Source organism: Dromaius novaehollandiae, chromosome 4 (assembly GCF_036370855.1).
Source record: "Dromaius novaehollandiae isolate bDroNov1 chromosome 4, bDroNov1.hap1, whole genome shotgun sequence".
In the NCBI taxonomy this organism is placed as follows: domain Eukaryota; kingdom Metazoa; phylum Chordata; class Aves; order Casuariiformes; family Dromaiidae; genus Dromaius; species Dromaius novaehollandiae.
In genome coordinates, this window is record NC_088101.1 from 69784398 (window position 1) to 69800984 (window position 16587).

Below are 16587 nucleotides of genomic sequence, written 5' to 3' on the forward strand. Positions count from 1 at the left end.
ATGGCTTTATACCTTGCTATAATTTCCTGCAGATAATGTACAGTGGAATAGAAACGTAAAACATTACCAAAACACAGTGCTAGCATTCTACACTCGCTGCACAGGCATTACTAAATCTTCAGGTAGCGAAACATTGGAGAACTCCTGTTAAATGCACTTCTTCAGCACAATGAAAAGCTATATAACAGCAGAAAGTTACAAAATTTTACACTGGGAATCACATATCCCTAGTGATAAAAAAGCAAGAGCTATACATTATGAGGACATACTTCATTCTTTAACTAAATCCCAAGTATAACAGTGTTATTTATTATTATTTATCCACTACTATTTGTTAAAACTGAAACTATTGAGACTGTCTACTGAAATTTTATCTTAAGGTGTTATCTCAGTGAATCTCTTACCATATGTTTATCAGTGTATATTACCAGACTACATTAGGTATGATGCTGTTAGTAAGAAACAGTAAGATTCTCTTACCTCCTACATATAGTGGAGAGTCAAAATTCAGAGTGGATTGCTTGGACAAGTTGGTAATTATCTTGGGGCTCCCTCCATCAATAGACAAGGACAGAATCTGATCCATGGCTAGCAGCTCCACAATGTGGAAATTGCCATCATTAATAGTCTCCACACTGAAAAACAATCATTAAAATTCATTTTAAACAGTCAATGCTCTGTTTAGAATGACTTTTATCTTCTTTCCTTTAAGCAGTGTACAGCTTCAAAACAGAACTTCTCCAGGAGTACAGTTTCCTGAAAACTAGGTTTTAAGTAAAGGCATTCACGCATGCTTAAGAGCTAATGCAGTGTAACACCCCTGCAATAACATTCTATTGATAATATGTATTTTAATTATTCATAGCACTTTCTTGTTCAAAGTTATTCCTGTCGCCACCAAATCATAAGCTACATAAACGTAGCTTCGCTGGTATTCTAAACAGCAGCGGAGATACATTCACTAGGCAGAATGCCAAACGCAAAAAAGAGTTTGGAGTTCCAATGCAACAACAACAACACTTCAAAATCTTATTTATTTAAAATCTTATTTGACTGTGTGTGTGTGTGTGCACACGTGCCTGTTTTGTGTGTGTGTGTGCGCATGTGCGTGTGTATCCTGTATATTACACAGTGTTCAGTTTACATAGCTTACAAGTCCTGAGCTGACTCCAGCAATGTATAAACCTATTATTTCATGGAATCTGAGACTGCATCTAATCACGGACCTGCCAGACAAAGTCACATCATTGGTTTAGACAGCTCCACTTATGCTAGCACTAAAGTAATTTTTTGTGTTTACTATGCATGGTTATTTGGGTACTCAGCTTTTGGCTAGTACAGAGACTACTGTAGTTTTTTGTTTTCCTTGGAAGGATGCTATTACTCAGTTCAACGAAGGAAGATATCACTGTTGTTTACATTACTTGCGGCCTGTTCCCCATTGGGGAATGACGAGCTGAAGGTACAGCTGCGGGGAAGACATGACAGCAAGCTGTAGTCCAGAGGTCTTTAGGACCAGACTCGATAGCCACTTCCTTAAAAACATCTCTTTGCTTCAGGCCACCATCAGTTAAGTTAGCTTAAACTTTGCAAAAAGTTATTTAAACTAAGCACTTGTATGATGTTATCCTGAGACGGACTGGAAACTGTCATTCAGCCAGTTAGCACGTCTCATTATGAAAGCAGCAAAGCTGAGAGGGATTAGCTTCCTAAATCTCACAGTAAAATAAAGCAAATTACCTAAAAACACATTTAGCAATGTTTTAATTAACTACTTTGGTTTTCTCCTGGAAATGATCAGAAGCACTCGCATCATCATTTACAGTGGTGACACATTAAGGAGCTTCTTAGTTATTTATTCTCAGTTCTATGTGGACAGGCTGCGCTCAGTATCAGTAAAAAGTCTGCGTAGTAGCATGCATGCTCTGTATAAACTCAGCTCTACATGAAAGCACAAACACAGAGCCATGTAGACAGTGGCAGAATAAACATTTTTTGGGAGCAGGCAGGAGGGGGACGTCCACAACCCGTATGGGGAAAGGAAAAGGTCAGAGTTCCCCATTCCTAAGAGTAAGGTCTATTCAAGGTATTAAGAGCTTTGTCTCCTATTTCAAGCACCAGGATTGATTTATTTAGCACATTGTGATGATTCCAGGAACAAAGTTGTGCCAAGAAATAAAAATTAATATGACTTCTTGACTTAAGTACACAAGGAATTCTAATATAATGTTCTTGCTCCAAGGAAACCAATGTAATATTACAACTTACCAGCCTTTCACATAACAGTATTTAAAAGGATGAGAGCAACACAAAACACACATTTTTATAGCAAGAGGTCATTCCAGGGATGTATAAAACATAATGTGTAAAGGGAATGTGTCTCTGTTAAGAGTGATTATTAAAAGCTTCTAATTTAAACTGCTTTACTGGTAAAAATTTACTGCAGAAAGAGGAGCCCTCCTAGGTAAGGGTGGTTTAAATTATAGGGGAAATAAACACAAAGCATATCTGTGCAATATTTCCTGCCAATGCACTTATATTACTTCTAGCCCATTTCCCATTGGGGAATTAAAAGCTGAATGCATAGATCCTAATGAAAAGCTGCAAGAAAAAAATGATTTAAAACTTCTGGAAGTCTGTAGAAAAAAAAGATTTTGTGAAGAAACATTTCCGTATTTCTAATAAATACATGATGAAAACTAGTTTACAGAATGAAAAGGGTTTTTTTGTGTAAAAAAACATTTAATATTTAAAACTGGATGTCTGGACAGAACAAAACCCAAGTGGATCAACTTTTCCAAAATAACCATCTCCAAAGAATTGATTTTGTTTATTAGTCTTGGCAGTGCCATCATCTCATCTCTTTACTCAGACTGACGGAGAGCTTTTGGGCCGATGGCCCTTTCTGCAGTCAGCTCCCACGGCTAAAGCAGTTCTCCCTCACTCTACGCAGCTAGACTGCTGTTATTCATTCTCCGTATTTATCCTCGTGATTAGATCATCTGTTCATAACTTTGTTTTGTTGCTACTGCAGCCACCTCTGCAGGCTTTACAACGCCTATTTCACTGCTTTTCAACACATCCTTCCTTGACTATCATTTATATGATAAAACTTCTACTTGACTGTCTCCATTGGCTGGTTTTTGATTTTGGCCTCTGTTCCAAGCATCTCATCTCTGCTCAGTGGGGTATGACTTGTCTTCTTTTTACTATTCTACCCATGAATCTTCGCTTCCTTAATGAAATCTGCAATCTCTTCATAAACTTCTCACAGTACTTTTATTCCCTTTCCACCTTTCTCACTGTAAGCAGCTTCCCATCTGAGTGTGCAAACTACTTACTCTGTTATCAAATCATTCTCCTTAAGCTCACTTCTCTTAAACACTTTTAGGTGTCAAAATGCTATTGTCTTTTTCATCTCTCTCTGCTAAAACATAACATATCTTAATCTGGAAAACTAAAATGGACAAGTGTGAATTGTATTACTGAGTAATACTCGAAAATGTATGGAATAGATGGGAAATACATGTTTTGAATGGGAAGAGGTACTCTCATAGATTAAACAGGAGTTAAAGTAACTTAAAAATTACAAATGATCTTGATTCTTATTGCTTCGTATTTCTCAAAACAGTTACACCTGCCAAAATAAAAATCAGGAAAAAATAATTCAACTCTAGACAGGATAATCCAATATATACTTCTTTTTTTTAGTACTATCTAAGATAGAAAAGAATAATGTTATTTTGAATAATAGTCATTGGCAAAAGTGAATGTTTCATTTAATTTTATACCTGTGTTGAATATATTACCTGTCTGTAAACTCAAATCTTATTTTTAATAAATGCAAAATTATATAATTAAAATACACTATTTCCACACATTAAAACATTTCATGAAATTGTAAACAAATTGTTATAAAATACATATTGCATCCAAAACCAGAAACAATTTTAAGCTGCTTATTGCAAAACGCTATGTTTTTACTAAACAACTTGATACTGTATTTTAAAGGAACAATTTTTTTCCTGTGGAATGCTTTTAGTAATCTACTAAAACCACAGTTCCCTTGGTATTATTACCTAACAAAGTTTAGCATTGTTTCCCTGTTGCATAAATTTAATTTTTTGATTTTTTATTACCGTCTGAGTGCAATCATTTCTAAAAGTCATTTATTTTAAGTAAAATGTCTCTTACAGAATACAGAATAGTGTCAACTACTACAATCTTCAGCAAGTAAGTATATGCTAGATGCAGTTTTATAACACCAAAGGTGTAAATACAGCAAAAAAAGAATCAAGGAGAATTCTTTTAATATTCCCTTTTACTTCTGAAAGTAATTTGTAGCAACAATTGCAGCAGCTAGTTGTAGCAAACAGATCAAGAACAAGAAATGCCGCCTGTTTTCTTTTTGCTCACTCTTGCAATGTCTGAGAAGAGTGCCATCAAAACATCCTTGGAAATTCAGGTGATATTTTAAGGTAGTAAGTTTTCAGAGAACTAGAGAAATTTGGCTTTGAAAAAACTGCAAAAAACTTTGCTCTAAAAGCAGATGTGGATTCTGTCTCTTAATGACTTTGCAAGCAAAACCTGTATCTTTTCCAAGGCTAGCGCTTTTTCTCAGAATCTAATTTTTAGGTTGCTCCTCTGAATCCAGGGAAGGGAAAAGTCCCACTTTTTATGACTGCCTAACACAGAAGAGAAGAGAAAATGCTATTTAATTTCTGCTTACGCAGTGAAGTTCTGCACTTTACACTCCTCTGCAGCTAGGAAATTATTTGACAGTAACACCCAGAAAAAAAAAGTAACACTTCCACATGCGAGTTCTAGTAGAACACAAATGTATAAATTCTCTGCTGAAAGCTACCTCTCAGTCAGCTTTAATTCAACAAATAATATAACATCTTTCCAACATTTTTCCATAAGTGTTATTTTCCAAGCAAAATCATGTCTTTTGGCAGTATGTTTTAATTACAAAATGTCTGACACTACATTGCATTTGCATATCTTCTCTTTAAGTATCTATTGAAAAAAATGAGACTTTGTTACAAGGAATTAATAGATATTTTGTTTCTGTTAGAAATTTGTTTTATCCAGGTTCACCTGTAAATAGCAGAGGCTGGATAAGATCCTGTGTCATAGCTGACCCTCACTCTACCACGGTACAGCTCTACTGCTATATGATCTTTATCGCCTTTGTACAGCAGGATCCCACTGTCTTCATCTGTGGCAATCTAGTTTTAAAAAAAAAAAAGAAACACTTAGAAAGTAACTAAAAATAAATATTAGATTAAAATGCTGTATTAAGTGAATCTCTGCATTTACTGATATAATCTATTACTTCACTATAAAATTCTTGTAAAGAGTGTAAAGCTCTTTAAGTGAGCCACTGATAACTTTAGCTACTTCTCCACACTATGAAGAGACACTGATATGTTTTTGCAGATCAGAATGTGCAATGCAATTTTACCTGCAGAGTGATGTTGGTCTGGGGGCGTATCTTAGCTGAAGGGATTTGCAGATAGGATTCCTTGTTCACAAAGTTTATACTGATCAGCTTTTCACACTTCTCACCCTGGTAGCCTGATAAACACTGACATCTTGGTTCACTTTCTTTTATGATACACTGGGCTCCATTTTGACATTCATAATTATCACAAGGGCTGGTGCGAGGTAGAACCATTGGTGGTGAAAACTCACAAAACAGGCCGCTAAATACAAACAGAAAAATGAGTATTTCCAAGAAAATTGTGACTTTGACATAAGGAAGCCATATGTGTTGGTACTATCTTCAGATCTTTCTCACCTGTATCCTTCTGGGCAAACACATGTATATCCATTAACCGCATCGGTACACTGTGCTCCGTTTTTACATTTGTTGTCCTGGCAGTCATCAAAGTCAATATCGCAATGGTCACCTACGTATCCAGGTGTGCAATCACATCTATGAAACAGGAAAGCAAGTGGAATAGCACAGTGCCTTTTTACCATACAGCATACTTTTGACAAAGTTAAGGAACTCCTGAATTGTTTAAAATACAAGGAAAAAAATCTCTTCTAATATAGTTAAAATTAGAGACTGTAATACAATGCATTACTGGGACTGAGTGTGTAGAGACTGTATGTAGCTCAATCATGTTATTATATGGGGAATCTACAATTGTAATGAATACAGGTTTGCCTTTTACACATGCTTACTCATTATCTGACATTATATCAAATATTTGTGGTTTAAATCTAGAGAGCCCTCATGAATCATTTTGACAGTTCTTCTTGGAATTTATGAGTAATGCAGAACACTAAAAATAAGCAATATACTCAGCTGCTGAAACCCAGACAAATAATCCACTGGAGGATATTTTCTTTGTAAATTACCGAACAACTATGAATGGACCGACACTCCATTTATAAAGTATAGAGGTTAAACATACATTTTTTTCCCTTAAACTTCAACCATCAGGATTCACTATAAATAGCTTCATGGCTACGAGCTATTCTGTGAACGAATGGAAGTCTCAAAACAAACCCTTTAACCCCCTGCCTCCCAAAAGAAAAAGGACTGAACTGTGTATCCTCAAACTAGTATGTAAAGTTGGTTTTCTTTCCATGCAACTCTGACTGTTAATGCCAGTGGCATTTCTGCAAGGAATTCTCATATATTAGACTGAGTGAATGCTCAGAACTCTGTGAAAAATGAATGGAAAAGATGACAAATCCATGCATTCATATAATTTTTTTTTTATTAAGACATATATAATTGATTTCATTAGACCTTGTGATTCCTGTCTTGGTTTTGTTTCCTTTAATATCTAAAACTTGTTCTAAAGTACCAAGAGTGATTTTAAATAGCTGCAAAACTTTAAAGTATATGAGTAAGAAAAGGGAAAAGGAATATAAAGCACACTGTTAAAAAGCTGACTAAGTGAGATACATGCTTGAAGTTACTGCATGTGTTATTTTATGATTTAAAATCTCAAAAAGTAACATGGCAGACTTATGAACTAGCAATAAAGTATAAGATGCCAAATTAGTTTTACTGAAGTAACATGAAGAAAATAAACATAATGCACAACAATTTTCATCCAGTAAGTCTGAAATGTGTTCCAGTTGAAAACTAGCAACTGCATGTTCATTTGAATATTACATATATTTGAATAATTTTTGTCACATTTTAAGTAATGTTCAAATTTAGAAGTAGTAGGAATGATAATAGATAACCTAGGTCTGGCATAAGAGCACACCTCACATAAAATAGGTGCTTACGGCAACAGTTTAAAGCTGCAGGTTTCCTAAATTTACTAGCCTAAAGTCTATTAAAAACACTTTAAACTGTTTCTTTATCAGGATATCTTTACCAGTTATAATAAGAATATTGTGTAATTGAGGATTAGTTGTCCTGGGGGATGAATGTCTTTATTTTATATCTTCTAATGTGCATTACTAATAATCTCTTTTGCAATTACTATTCAGAAAAGAGTATAATAATCCCACTTCAATTAAATGTACTTATTTTCCTGCAGTCCAAGTTACCAAAAGTATGTTGTATAGACTGGCACAGAGACTAAACTCTCTACTTTTCTTAGCTCCTATTTAAAATCTGATTGGAATTGATAAGGATCTGTTAATTCAGTAAGAAACACTTAAGCAATAATGTAGATCTACATGAAAACAAGCAGGCCTATTCTGCCAAGATATTTGATAATGACTGAAATTAGTATTTCGAAAATAGAACTGACTTCTACTAAAACAAAAGCCAACAAACTGGAGCAGGATAAAGAAATAGAAATTTAGACACAGTTGGACTGTGACAATATTTTAGACTTACTTGTATCCTTTGGGTGTCAAGATACACTTTGAGTCATGCTGGCAAGGATTCAGGTCTTGAGCACAGAAATCTAGTTTCTCCTCACAGAGCTCACCTGAAATGCAATGAACATTGTTAGCTCAGTGGCAATACCACAGTGACCTAAAAACAGCTATTTCTATTTTAAAAGTAATTGTTATGGCTTGAATTGCTAATGCTAAAAAATCCATACTTCATTATGTAATAATAAATACTATTATTTTAATTTTTGTTGGTACCCCTTTATAAAAGAAAATTTCCTCAATTCTGTCAGCCAAGTATCCATGGGTATAAATGACAATTTTGCAATAAAATATTTTTTAGTTTAAAATATATATCTACCTATGCTGTACAGCAAAACACTAGTGCCTGAATCTCTTTTCACTAACACAAACAAGCCATCAATATGATTTTCACTTATTTATATCTGAACACATTACACACAGAAACATTCAGGTCTGTATTAGAACTAATTATTCTAATTATCTGAAAAAAACCTGTTGTTAATATCACTGCGTGTCAATATAATTCCAACTATCCAACAATGAAAACGTGCTTTCTACTTTATGTCTTTAAATAAGGCGCACTGATTCTTGCATTTGTTAATGTACCATAATTACTACAAACCACTTTGTGAAAAGAAAAAAAAAATCCAATATTTAATGCCTACACTTCCCTTCTCCTGGAAGCTTAACAGTAGCTGTAATTCCCAACATGGGCTGTATAATCCATAAAATATTTTAAAATGGTTAAAAATATGATTTTGCTGCATTTTATCAAAAGTAAACACTAACAGGTGCATAAAAAGACCAACTAATGTCTTGTTCCCCAACTCTCTAACCAGAAGATACCACGAGCAGTGCTCTCTCAAAGCGTATCACTAGTACGTAAGAGAGGCATACTTCTCCCAGCATTCATAGGTAGAACTTATGTAGGATCCACAGGTGTAAAGCCCGTGTCTGTTGAGCTTAGGGACCCATAGGTCTAGCGGTCCTGGACCCGTGGCAGGAGCAGGGTCGCCCCTTCTCAGCTGTCGAGTAAGCAATGTGGGCAAAGGGACACGAGAGAACTACAACTCTGCTCTGAAAGGAAGAAAAAAGCGGAGTGTGGCAGCGGACGGGCAGGTGCCTGTGCTGCTCCAGTGGGATTAGAAACATGGTGTTTGGGATCCCTCAGTTTTACTCATCTGAGCGAGTGCTGTAGTGGCCTGCAGTATAGGTAACTGAGGAACTAATATCTAGTGGAATATCTATGAGGAATTTTTGGAGAGGGCACATACCCATTAGTGCGTGGGTATGTGTGTGAGAACAACTTCTTCAACTACTTGTGTTATTATGCCATTAATAAAGGCAATAAGGTATCTGAAATCCTGCACTGCTCGTTGTCATGTTCTCAGAGTGCCTAGCACCACGCAGGACCTGCCCTCTTGCTCAAATGGGTCTTAACATTACAGAAGTATAAACAATAATAACCTGAAAACAAATGTAGACAGTTAAAAGATCTGTCTCTCTCTCTCTTTCTTTTTTTTAAAATCAAGTTGACAGGTTCAACAGAGCCTCCTGAGAAAGTTGTCATTTCCACAACCAGTGTGCTTAAGTATCAGTGTGCAAGACTTTGTATCACGAATACTAATTCTGACTACTCAGCAGTTGAGATGTTATTTCCATAACTTATCTTTTACGACATGTAGAACTTGTTTCAAATGACAGACAAATGAATAAAACTTCAGAGCTAAGCAACAGTCCACATTAACAACAAAAAGAAAAAAAAGGCAAAACTGAACCGGAGATAAAGTTAGTTGCACTGCATAAAACATGTCTGAAACATATATTTAAGGATGAAAAGGCCTCCACATCTTCAAGCATGACAAGGGAAGCCAAAACCAGCTAAACAAGTGCTTCGCAGCCTTCCAGCAGAAAACCCAGACCAGAAGATCCAGATTGGTTCTACATAAAGATTAAAAAAAAATTGGTAGCTCATTACCAGTTTGAGAACAGCACAGTTTCCCTATACAACCAAAAAATCTTTGAGTTAACACACGACGATGGCCTTCAAGCAGAGCCTAGTCCTCAGAAAAACTGTCAGTAACAAAGTGATTTAGTCCATATATTTAGGAAACTGAATGAAGATCAAATGCAGCACACTAAAGATGACTAATACAAAGGATTTTAATTCTGTCCTCAAAGCTTCTTCAAACTGTCTATAAACCTATCAGTCCGGAAATGCCAAACTGTTATGACTGGGTCACTGCACAAAGAATCCTGAAATACCAGGGATTCTTAGCATCCCAGAACATATCAAACCAAAACCAGATCTCTTTCTCTTTTGAAAGAATTTTGTTTGAACAAACACATGCATAAGAGGAAGTAATTCTTCACATAGTGTTTGGTCAATTTGCAAGCTGGTTGTAATGGCTGTAGGCCATTAAAAGGCCAGTAAGAGTAATACATATATATATACACACATGTATGGGTGTATGTGTATGTGTGTGCGTACGCACACCCTCCCTCCCCCCTGCATATATGAGAATAGAGAATTCAGATTTTCAGGATCATGCAGTGCAAACAGTAAAAATCACTTTTTTTTAAAAAAAAATCTAGTTTACATGCATTCCTATGGGGTAGAAATGTGTGTGAGCGTGTGTCTCTATAACTATATCTTATTTTGAAGTATATTCTGTATTAAATTACTTGCAGAGCTGCAAAATATGTGACCCTTCCCAGTTACAAGATAAAAATATGGCTGTACAGAATGATGCTAACACTTGGACAAGAACTCCTCTAAACATTCCCAAGGTTATCAGTCCTAACAGTGTATCAGAGACTGTCCGAAAAAGACATATTGAGCCTATCTTTCAAGCATGGTTCAAAGTTTTCTTTCTCTCTATGGTTACATTTACAGTAACAGTTCAGTGGAAAATCCCCCAAATACCTACAAAAAGACAAATTAGCACTGGCCTAATAGGACCAAACAATTCCAGTATTGCGGTTGACTTTATTGAACCGGCAGTGATTTTGCTACAGGACAGAAATTGAACCACGGCTTAGATTACTATTGACACTGACCTCTGAAATTTCTTGAGGAATTCCAAATGAGCCCAATGGCTTTATGGAGCAGTGTCTAAGCCTGTGCAATTTTCCTTCTCATCTAGACTCTTACAAAATACATCAATATGAAGACATGAAAATAGTCTTAGTCAGAGTACACCGCCTTTTAGTAGTCATGTGTTGATGGCCCTAATATCTTCTGAACATCACCGAGAGCTCAATCAACTCATGAAAAGCTCAGGGAGGTTTAAACGGTCTTAATTCTCAGCTCCCAGTTATAGCTGGGAATCCTGCACACAGGATGAGAGTCAAACCAGAAGTTTAAGATTGAAACAGGCTTACAGCTTTGAAAAACATCCATTTCAAGCCATACAATAATGCTACACTACCAGGCCTACTGCTGCCAAATGGTTTGCAAACATCACCAGCTCTTGCTGAAATTATGGTCGGACTATGATCCGAGTACTGGAAACTTTCCAGTCTGCACAGTACAAAGGTGCAGTGACTGAAACAGGAGAGAAATGAAGATTCAAAAAAAGAAGAGAAACCCTCATCTTAAAAGGACAGGACTTCTGTGCTGAGTAAGAAAGCATAAAAGGAAGGAAAGTATTCCCCTGCATTTGCAAAGTGTACATATTGTGAAATAAATCAGAATTATATCATTGAAGGAAGCATTCAGCAACTAGCCTAGGGAAGGAAACAGGAATCAAGGAAAGGACATGGTAAACACTGCCGTCCATGCAGTTAAATGAGAGTGTAAAAAGCCCTATGAGCAGAAACGTCACTTTTTACAGAAGGTAAAGCTCGTTCATTATAAAGAGTAGAATTCATCACAGACTTGCCCACAGGATAAGCAAAAAGAAAAACTAGAAAAAAAAATCTAGGATCGAATCCAAAATATGTAAATCAGATACTGAATTTCTGCGTGAAAATATATATAATAGAAGAACAAACCAAAATAACCCAAATGTGAGTTCTTAATTTGTTCCATTAACATATTTATATCATGAGTGGAGCTTTCCCATAAGCTAAAAATAACTGTTCAGAAAAAAGTTTACAGAAAAGGTAAGTAAAATTAAGTGACATGGAATCTTAGACACTGAAGAATAGCTTCCTAGTACAGCAACATCTTTAGCACACTGAATAACCAATGTGTTATCCAGAATTTAACCAAGGCAAGGTGAAGAGGAAAGAAACACTTTGTTGAAATGAAAAGATAGTCAGCTCCTGGTTTTACTGGAAAGAAATGTTACAGAGTTACCTAATTTGGAAAATATAATGCAATGTTTTTAAAACCATACTTCAGAAAAAGGAGAAGTGAATATGAAACAAATGTCACAGTTCAAGGAAGCTTGACATCAATGTCGTGTGTGTACATTCTTTTATCCATCTCATAACATTATAGCTGAGGCTTCTGTAAGAGCTTGGCTAAGTAATTATATTTTTGAAGACTGGAAGATTTCTGTATGTAAAAAAATAGACAACAGACTAGTTTGTTTAAAAATAAGCAGTGGATAAAGTGTCAGAAAGCCTACGAAAAGCTTCCAATGTTGAAAGAGAAATAGCAATAATTCTTTTCATGAGATATCTTGCTTAATCTATGGAGTCTCATTTCCGGCAAGGGGTATGACTGAAACCAGTGGGACTCTGCATGGTCACCGCAGCCTGAATGAACAGATCATGCCATGGTCATGACTGGAACATTTACTGAGATTTTACAGCTATGTATAAAGACTTAAGATTCTATAGAGAGTCTTTAGACTTGAAACTTAGGCAGCCAGACAACACTGTTACATACAGATGATGAACTGTGTGCAATCTTTGATTACCTAGCCAATCAGAGTTATAAGCTTGCTAGATTCATAGGTCAGGTGGTGGTTCACTCTTATGATTTGATGAGATTATAAATTGCAGAAAAACTTAATTGTGCATTTGCCTATATGTATATATATATATATATATATATATATATGTATATGACAGGTAGTACAACAAATAATAAGGAACAAGGCAATGAGATGAAAAAGGACTTACATCATTGTTATTTTGAATAAGTGGGCAATAAATTCAAAATACAGTTAAATAAGGAAACATGAGCCAGTATACCACTGAATGAAGAGGAAAGATTTAACACAGACAGAGATGGAATTCAGAATAGAACAGCATACTGATAATTCATTGACCAAGAAATTACAGGCAGGCTTACTAAAGAAACAACCTTAAAACCACCAGTGTTATTAGCGCAAAGCTGAATATGATAAAAACTGACTATGATAAATATGATAAAAATGAATATGATAAAAACTGGGGACAAAATTCAAAAGAAAGAAAAGTCAGTTTTAATTATCATAACTAGGTTTTTACTAGAAGACATCCCTTTTTCCAAAAGAAAGATATCAAATATATATTGCAGACCTACGGGTAATTACTGAAATAGCTGGATTTTATATGTGTACATATTTGTCTATTCCAGCTTCATAGCTTGGCTGCCATATACTGTAAGTCAACTTCTGCAATCTTTATGTTTTATCAGATAGGTATTATTATCTGAGTTTGCGACAGGGAGTCACTGTTTTATTACTTTTGACTCAAATAGCCAGTAGGCTGTAAGAAAATGTTAATGATGTTATTTATCAACGTATATACAGAAAAGTCCTGCATTTTTGAGTTTGATGAACAACAGAGGTAAAGTATCTAAACTGCTGAGCACATGGTTCAGAAAAGAAAAATAGCAGTATACTACATTATGGATAAGGCTGCTTAAAATAAATTAAAAAAAAAAGGTTCACAGTCACGGCAGGATGCAGGTCATAACCAAGACTGAAAATTCTGTCGAAACTAATTTTAAAGACAAATTGTGGGTCTGATTCATTGTTGGACTGTTCCAATCTTTCACCATTGCTTAACTCTGCTCAGCTATGTCTCATCCTTGTGGATCTCAGTGCAAGATGGGGGATTATTTATATAGTTGTAGAACATAGCTAGTTGTTTTACAAATGCAATTTGGCAACAGCAAAGAAATAGTAACTTTAGGCAGGTAAGCTGTGAAGCTCTAAGACAATTTAGGAAAACAAAAGGATGGACCAGGGTCCAGAATCCCTAACGGAGTGATCAAACTGAAGTAGTAAGTGACTCAGCTTGCCAAGGATATCATGCATATTCCCTCTTTAGCACTTGTGAAAATGCAGCATAATTACTTTAATACTGAAATACAGACCAATATGGTCACTTGAGTATATTAATAACATGAAACAGAAAACAGCTATGAGAGATGAAAAGCAAGAGTAGCAGAGGCATCTTTTTTTACCCTAATCAAGTTGTAACATTTATCTGTAATTCTTGAAAGAGTGAGGATTATGATTCTGATATAATGAAATAATTAGACATATTTATCATTTGACATGACATGATTTGCATTAGATTACTTGCACACTTAAATTTTAGGCATGTACTTATTTGATTACCAAGTGAATTGAAAGTATTAGCAACTCAACTCCTTTAGCAAGAAGGCCATGTAACAAAGTTGTGAAACATATAAAAACAAAACGTATGTCTGTATCTGGGGCTCCCCTAAACTGAGATGATTACTTAAAATTATCCTTTTTTTTCCTGCTACTGTCAAAATTCTGAAGTCTGCAATGGTAAAATTAACCTATCCTACAAGTAACTTATAGACGATTAATAACTTTCATGTTCAGCTGGAAAAGTAAGTATATATCACATATGCATCTGTTTAATTTTGGTTCTGTACTTAGTTCACATTCCCTGGGTCTTTGATAATTTGCTTATGAGGAATATTTTCTTGATAAAATCAGTAATTTTAATATGTTATGATTCACCCTTGTTTCATACATTTACAATGACTATAACTGTTTATGATTCATTCCCTTTTGACCTTTAATCACATTTAAAACAGATATTTAAACTACCAGCAAGCATAATTACACAAAGGTAACAGCTGTTTCAACTTGAAATGAGCATTTGAATCTCTTAATGGCAGCATCTTCAGTTTACTTCCCATTTGAAAAGCTATTTTTCATGGGCATAAAAAAATAAATCTTATTTTTAATTTACAAGAGAAAGTTCTAAAAATCTGCAATTTAAACTACCAGAAATCAGTGACGACAGGCAGATACTAGTGCTTTTGACAACTGTAAAGCCAGATTTTACCCATGAAACACAGATGTCAATCTATTAATCACGGTAATCTGCTTGGTTTGTTTAGTATTAAAAGCAAGACCAACTAAGAACAAAACTTTTATGTTTATTTATATTGAGGTTGCATTTTTTAAATCAGTTGTGGGACAAGCACTGTGTTATAAAATCAACCAGTTTCATACTGGGGTAGTAACGGAACAATGTAGAAAAAATGACAACTTAGAAAGCAACAAGGGGAAAGAAAAACAGGAGGGTAGGCTGTCCAAAGAAATAATAAAATGCAACTACAGCAACCTGTCTAAATGGAATGCAACTTTAAGCATGTAACATCTGTGGCCTGAACCACTTTCTGGAAATGTCTATTTCTCTCTACCAGTCACAGAGGAAAATTAGGCTCTGAATTTAAGTGATATGAATGATGTCTAAATTAATCAACATGGATAGTATAAGTGCATCCCTCACCAACATGCTCTTTCATGGATAATGAAAATAATTCTTAATACTTGTGAAATATTATATTGTTTCACAGACTGCACAATATATTTACCAAATTAAATTAATGACAAATACAATACAAGATATTGGGACTCATTTCCTTTCAAAACTAAACATGAAATTCCATAAATACATCACCATCATGTTAGCTCTGAGGTAGTTAAACAGATCTCTCCTCTGGAAAGTAAAAAGGTCAAAAGGAAAACCAAAAGACTATATACCTCTGCGTTAGTGAGATTAATGTTAGACAGAAATTATGGGGAAAAAAAACCCACAAAACACTGAATACCCAAGAATACCCAAAGTTAAGGTCAAATCCTTCCACCATTACCTTTCTTTTACCATAAGCTTAGCTTAATGTGGTCATTTCAGGTACTTTAGATATTTATAGAGGAAAAAAAAAAGAAAAAAAACTTACAGAAGTTATAAGCAAGAAGATTGCCATTTTATATTCCAGCACAATTTCTACTACCATAATGTAACGAAGAAATTAAAGCAACACAGTGTTATAAAACAGAATACATAAGAACGGAGCCAAAGTATGCCTTAAACACAATGAGAATAAAGATTTCAGAAGACCATCATATAAAGACTTTTTGTTTGTCCTATCAGTGGCTGCATAAATTTTTAATACAGCTGAAAAAAAGACAATGAAGGCAGTATTAAAGTACTCCTACCCAGCAACGTGTATTTTCAATGACATTCATTTGACACGTATTCATAGCAAGGTCCAAGTGCCTGATTTGAGGATTTACAGTGAGCTTTCTACATGATATCTATATACAATTTATTTGATCATTTTTAAGAACTGAAATCCATGCACCTTTAAGGAAAGGAAAGTGAGAAACCAAAGTAAGTGAAAATAGGCTTAAAAGACAACTGACCTTTTTCCACTTCATTCAGATTAGCAGCTTGCAGTGACAAAGACAGAAGAGACAAGAGACTTTTTACATTGTAATACAACAGCATAGCACATTAAGCTAATGCACAACTATAGCAGCAGAGAGGTTGACATAGCAAAATGAAGCAAGCTTCAGAGTTTCACCT

At 35.1% G+C, this 16587-nt stretch overlaps 1 protein-coding gene across 7 annotated transcripts in view; it reads right to left on the reverse strand.

The window, feature by feature from the left end:
• SLIT2 (slit guidance ligand 2) overlaps positions 1-16587 on the reverse strand; it is a 261240-nt gene that overhangs the window by 12532 nt on the left and 232121 nt on the right. For all 7 annotated transcript variants that reach the window (XM_064511374.1, XM_026121952.2, XM_064511376.1 and 4 more), the window contains 5 exons: positions 7823-7916; positions 5804-5941; positions 5468-5708; positions 5101-5231; positions 481-635 (listed from right to left, as the gene is read on the reverse strand). In XM_064511374.1, coding sequence (XP_064367444.1) covers positions 481-635; positions 5101-5231; positions 5468-5708; positions 5804-5941; positions 7823-7916 — 759 coding nt within the window. The remainder of the gene's footprint in view (positions 1-480; positions 636-5100; positions 5232-5467; positions 5709-5803; positions 5942-7822; positions 7917-16587) is intronic.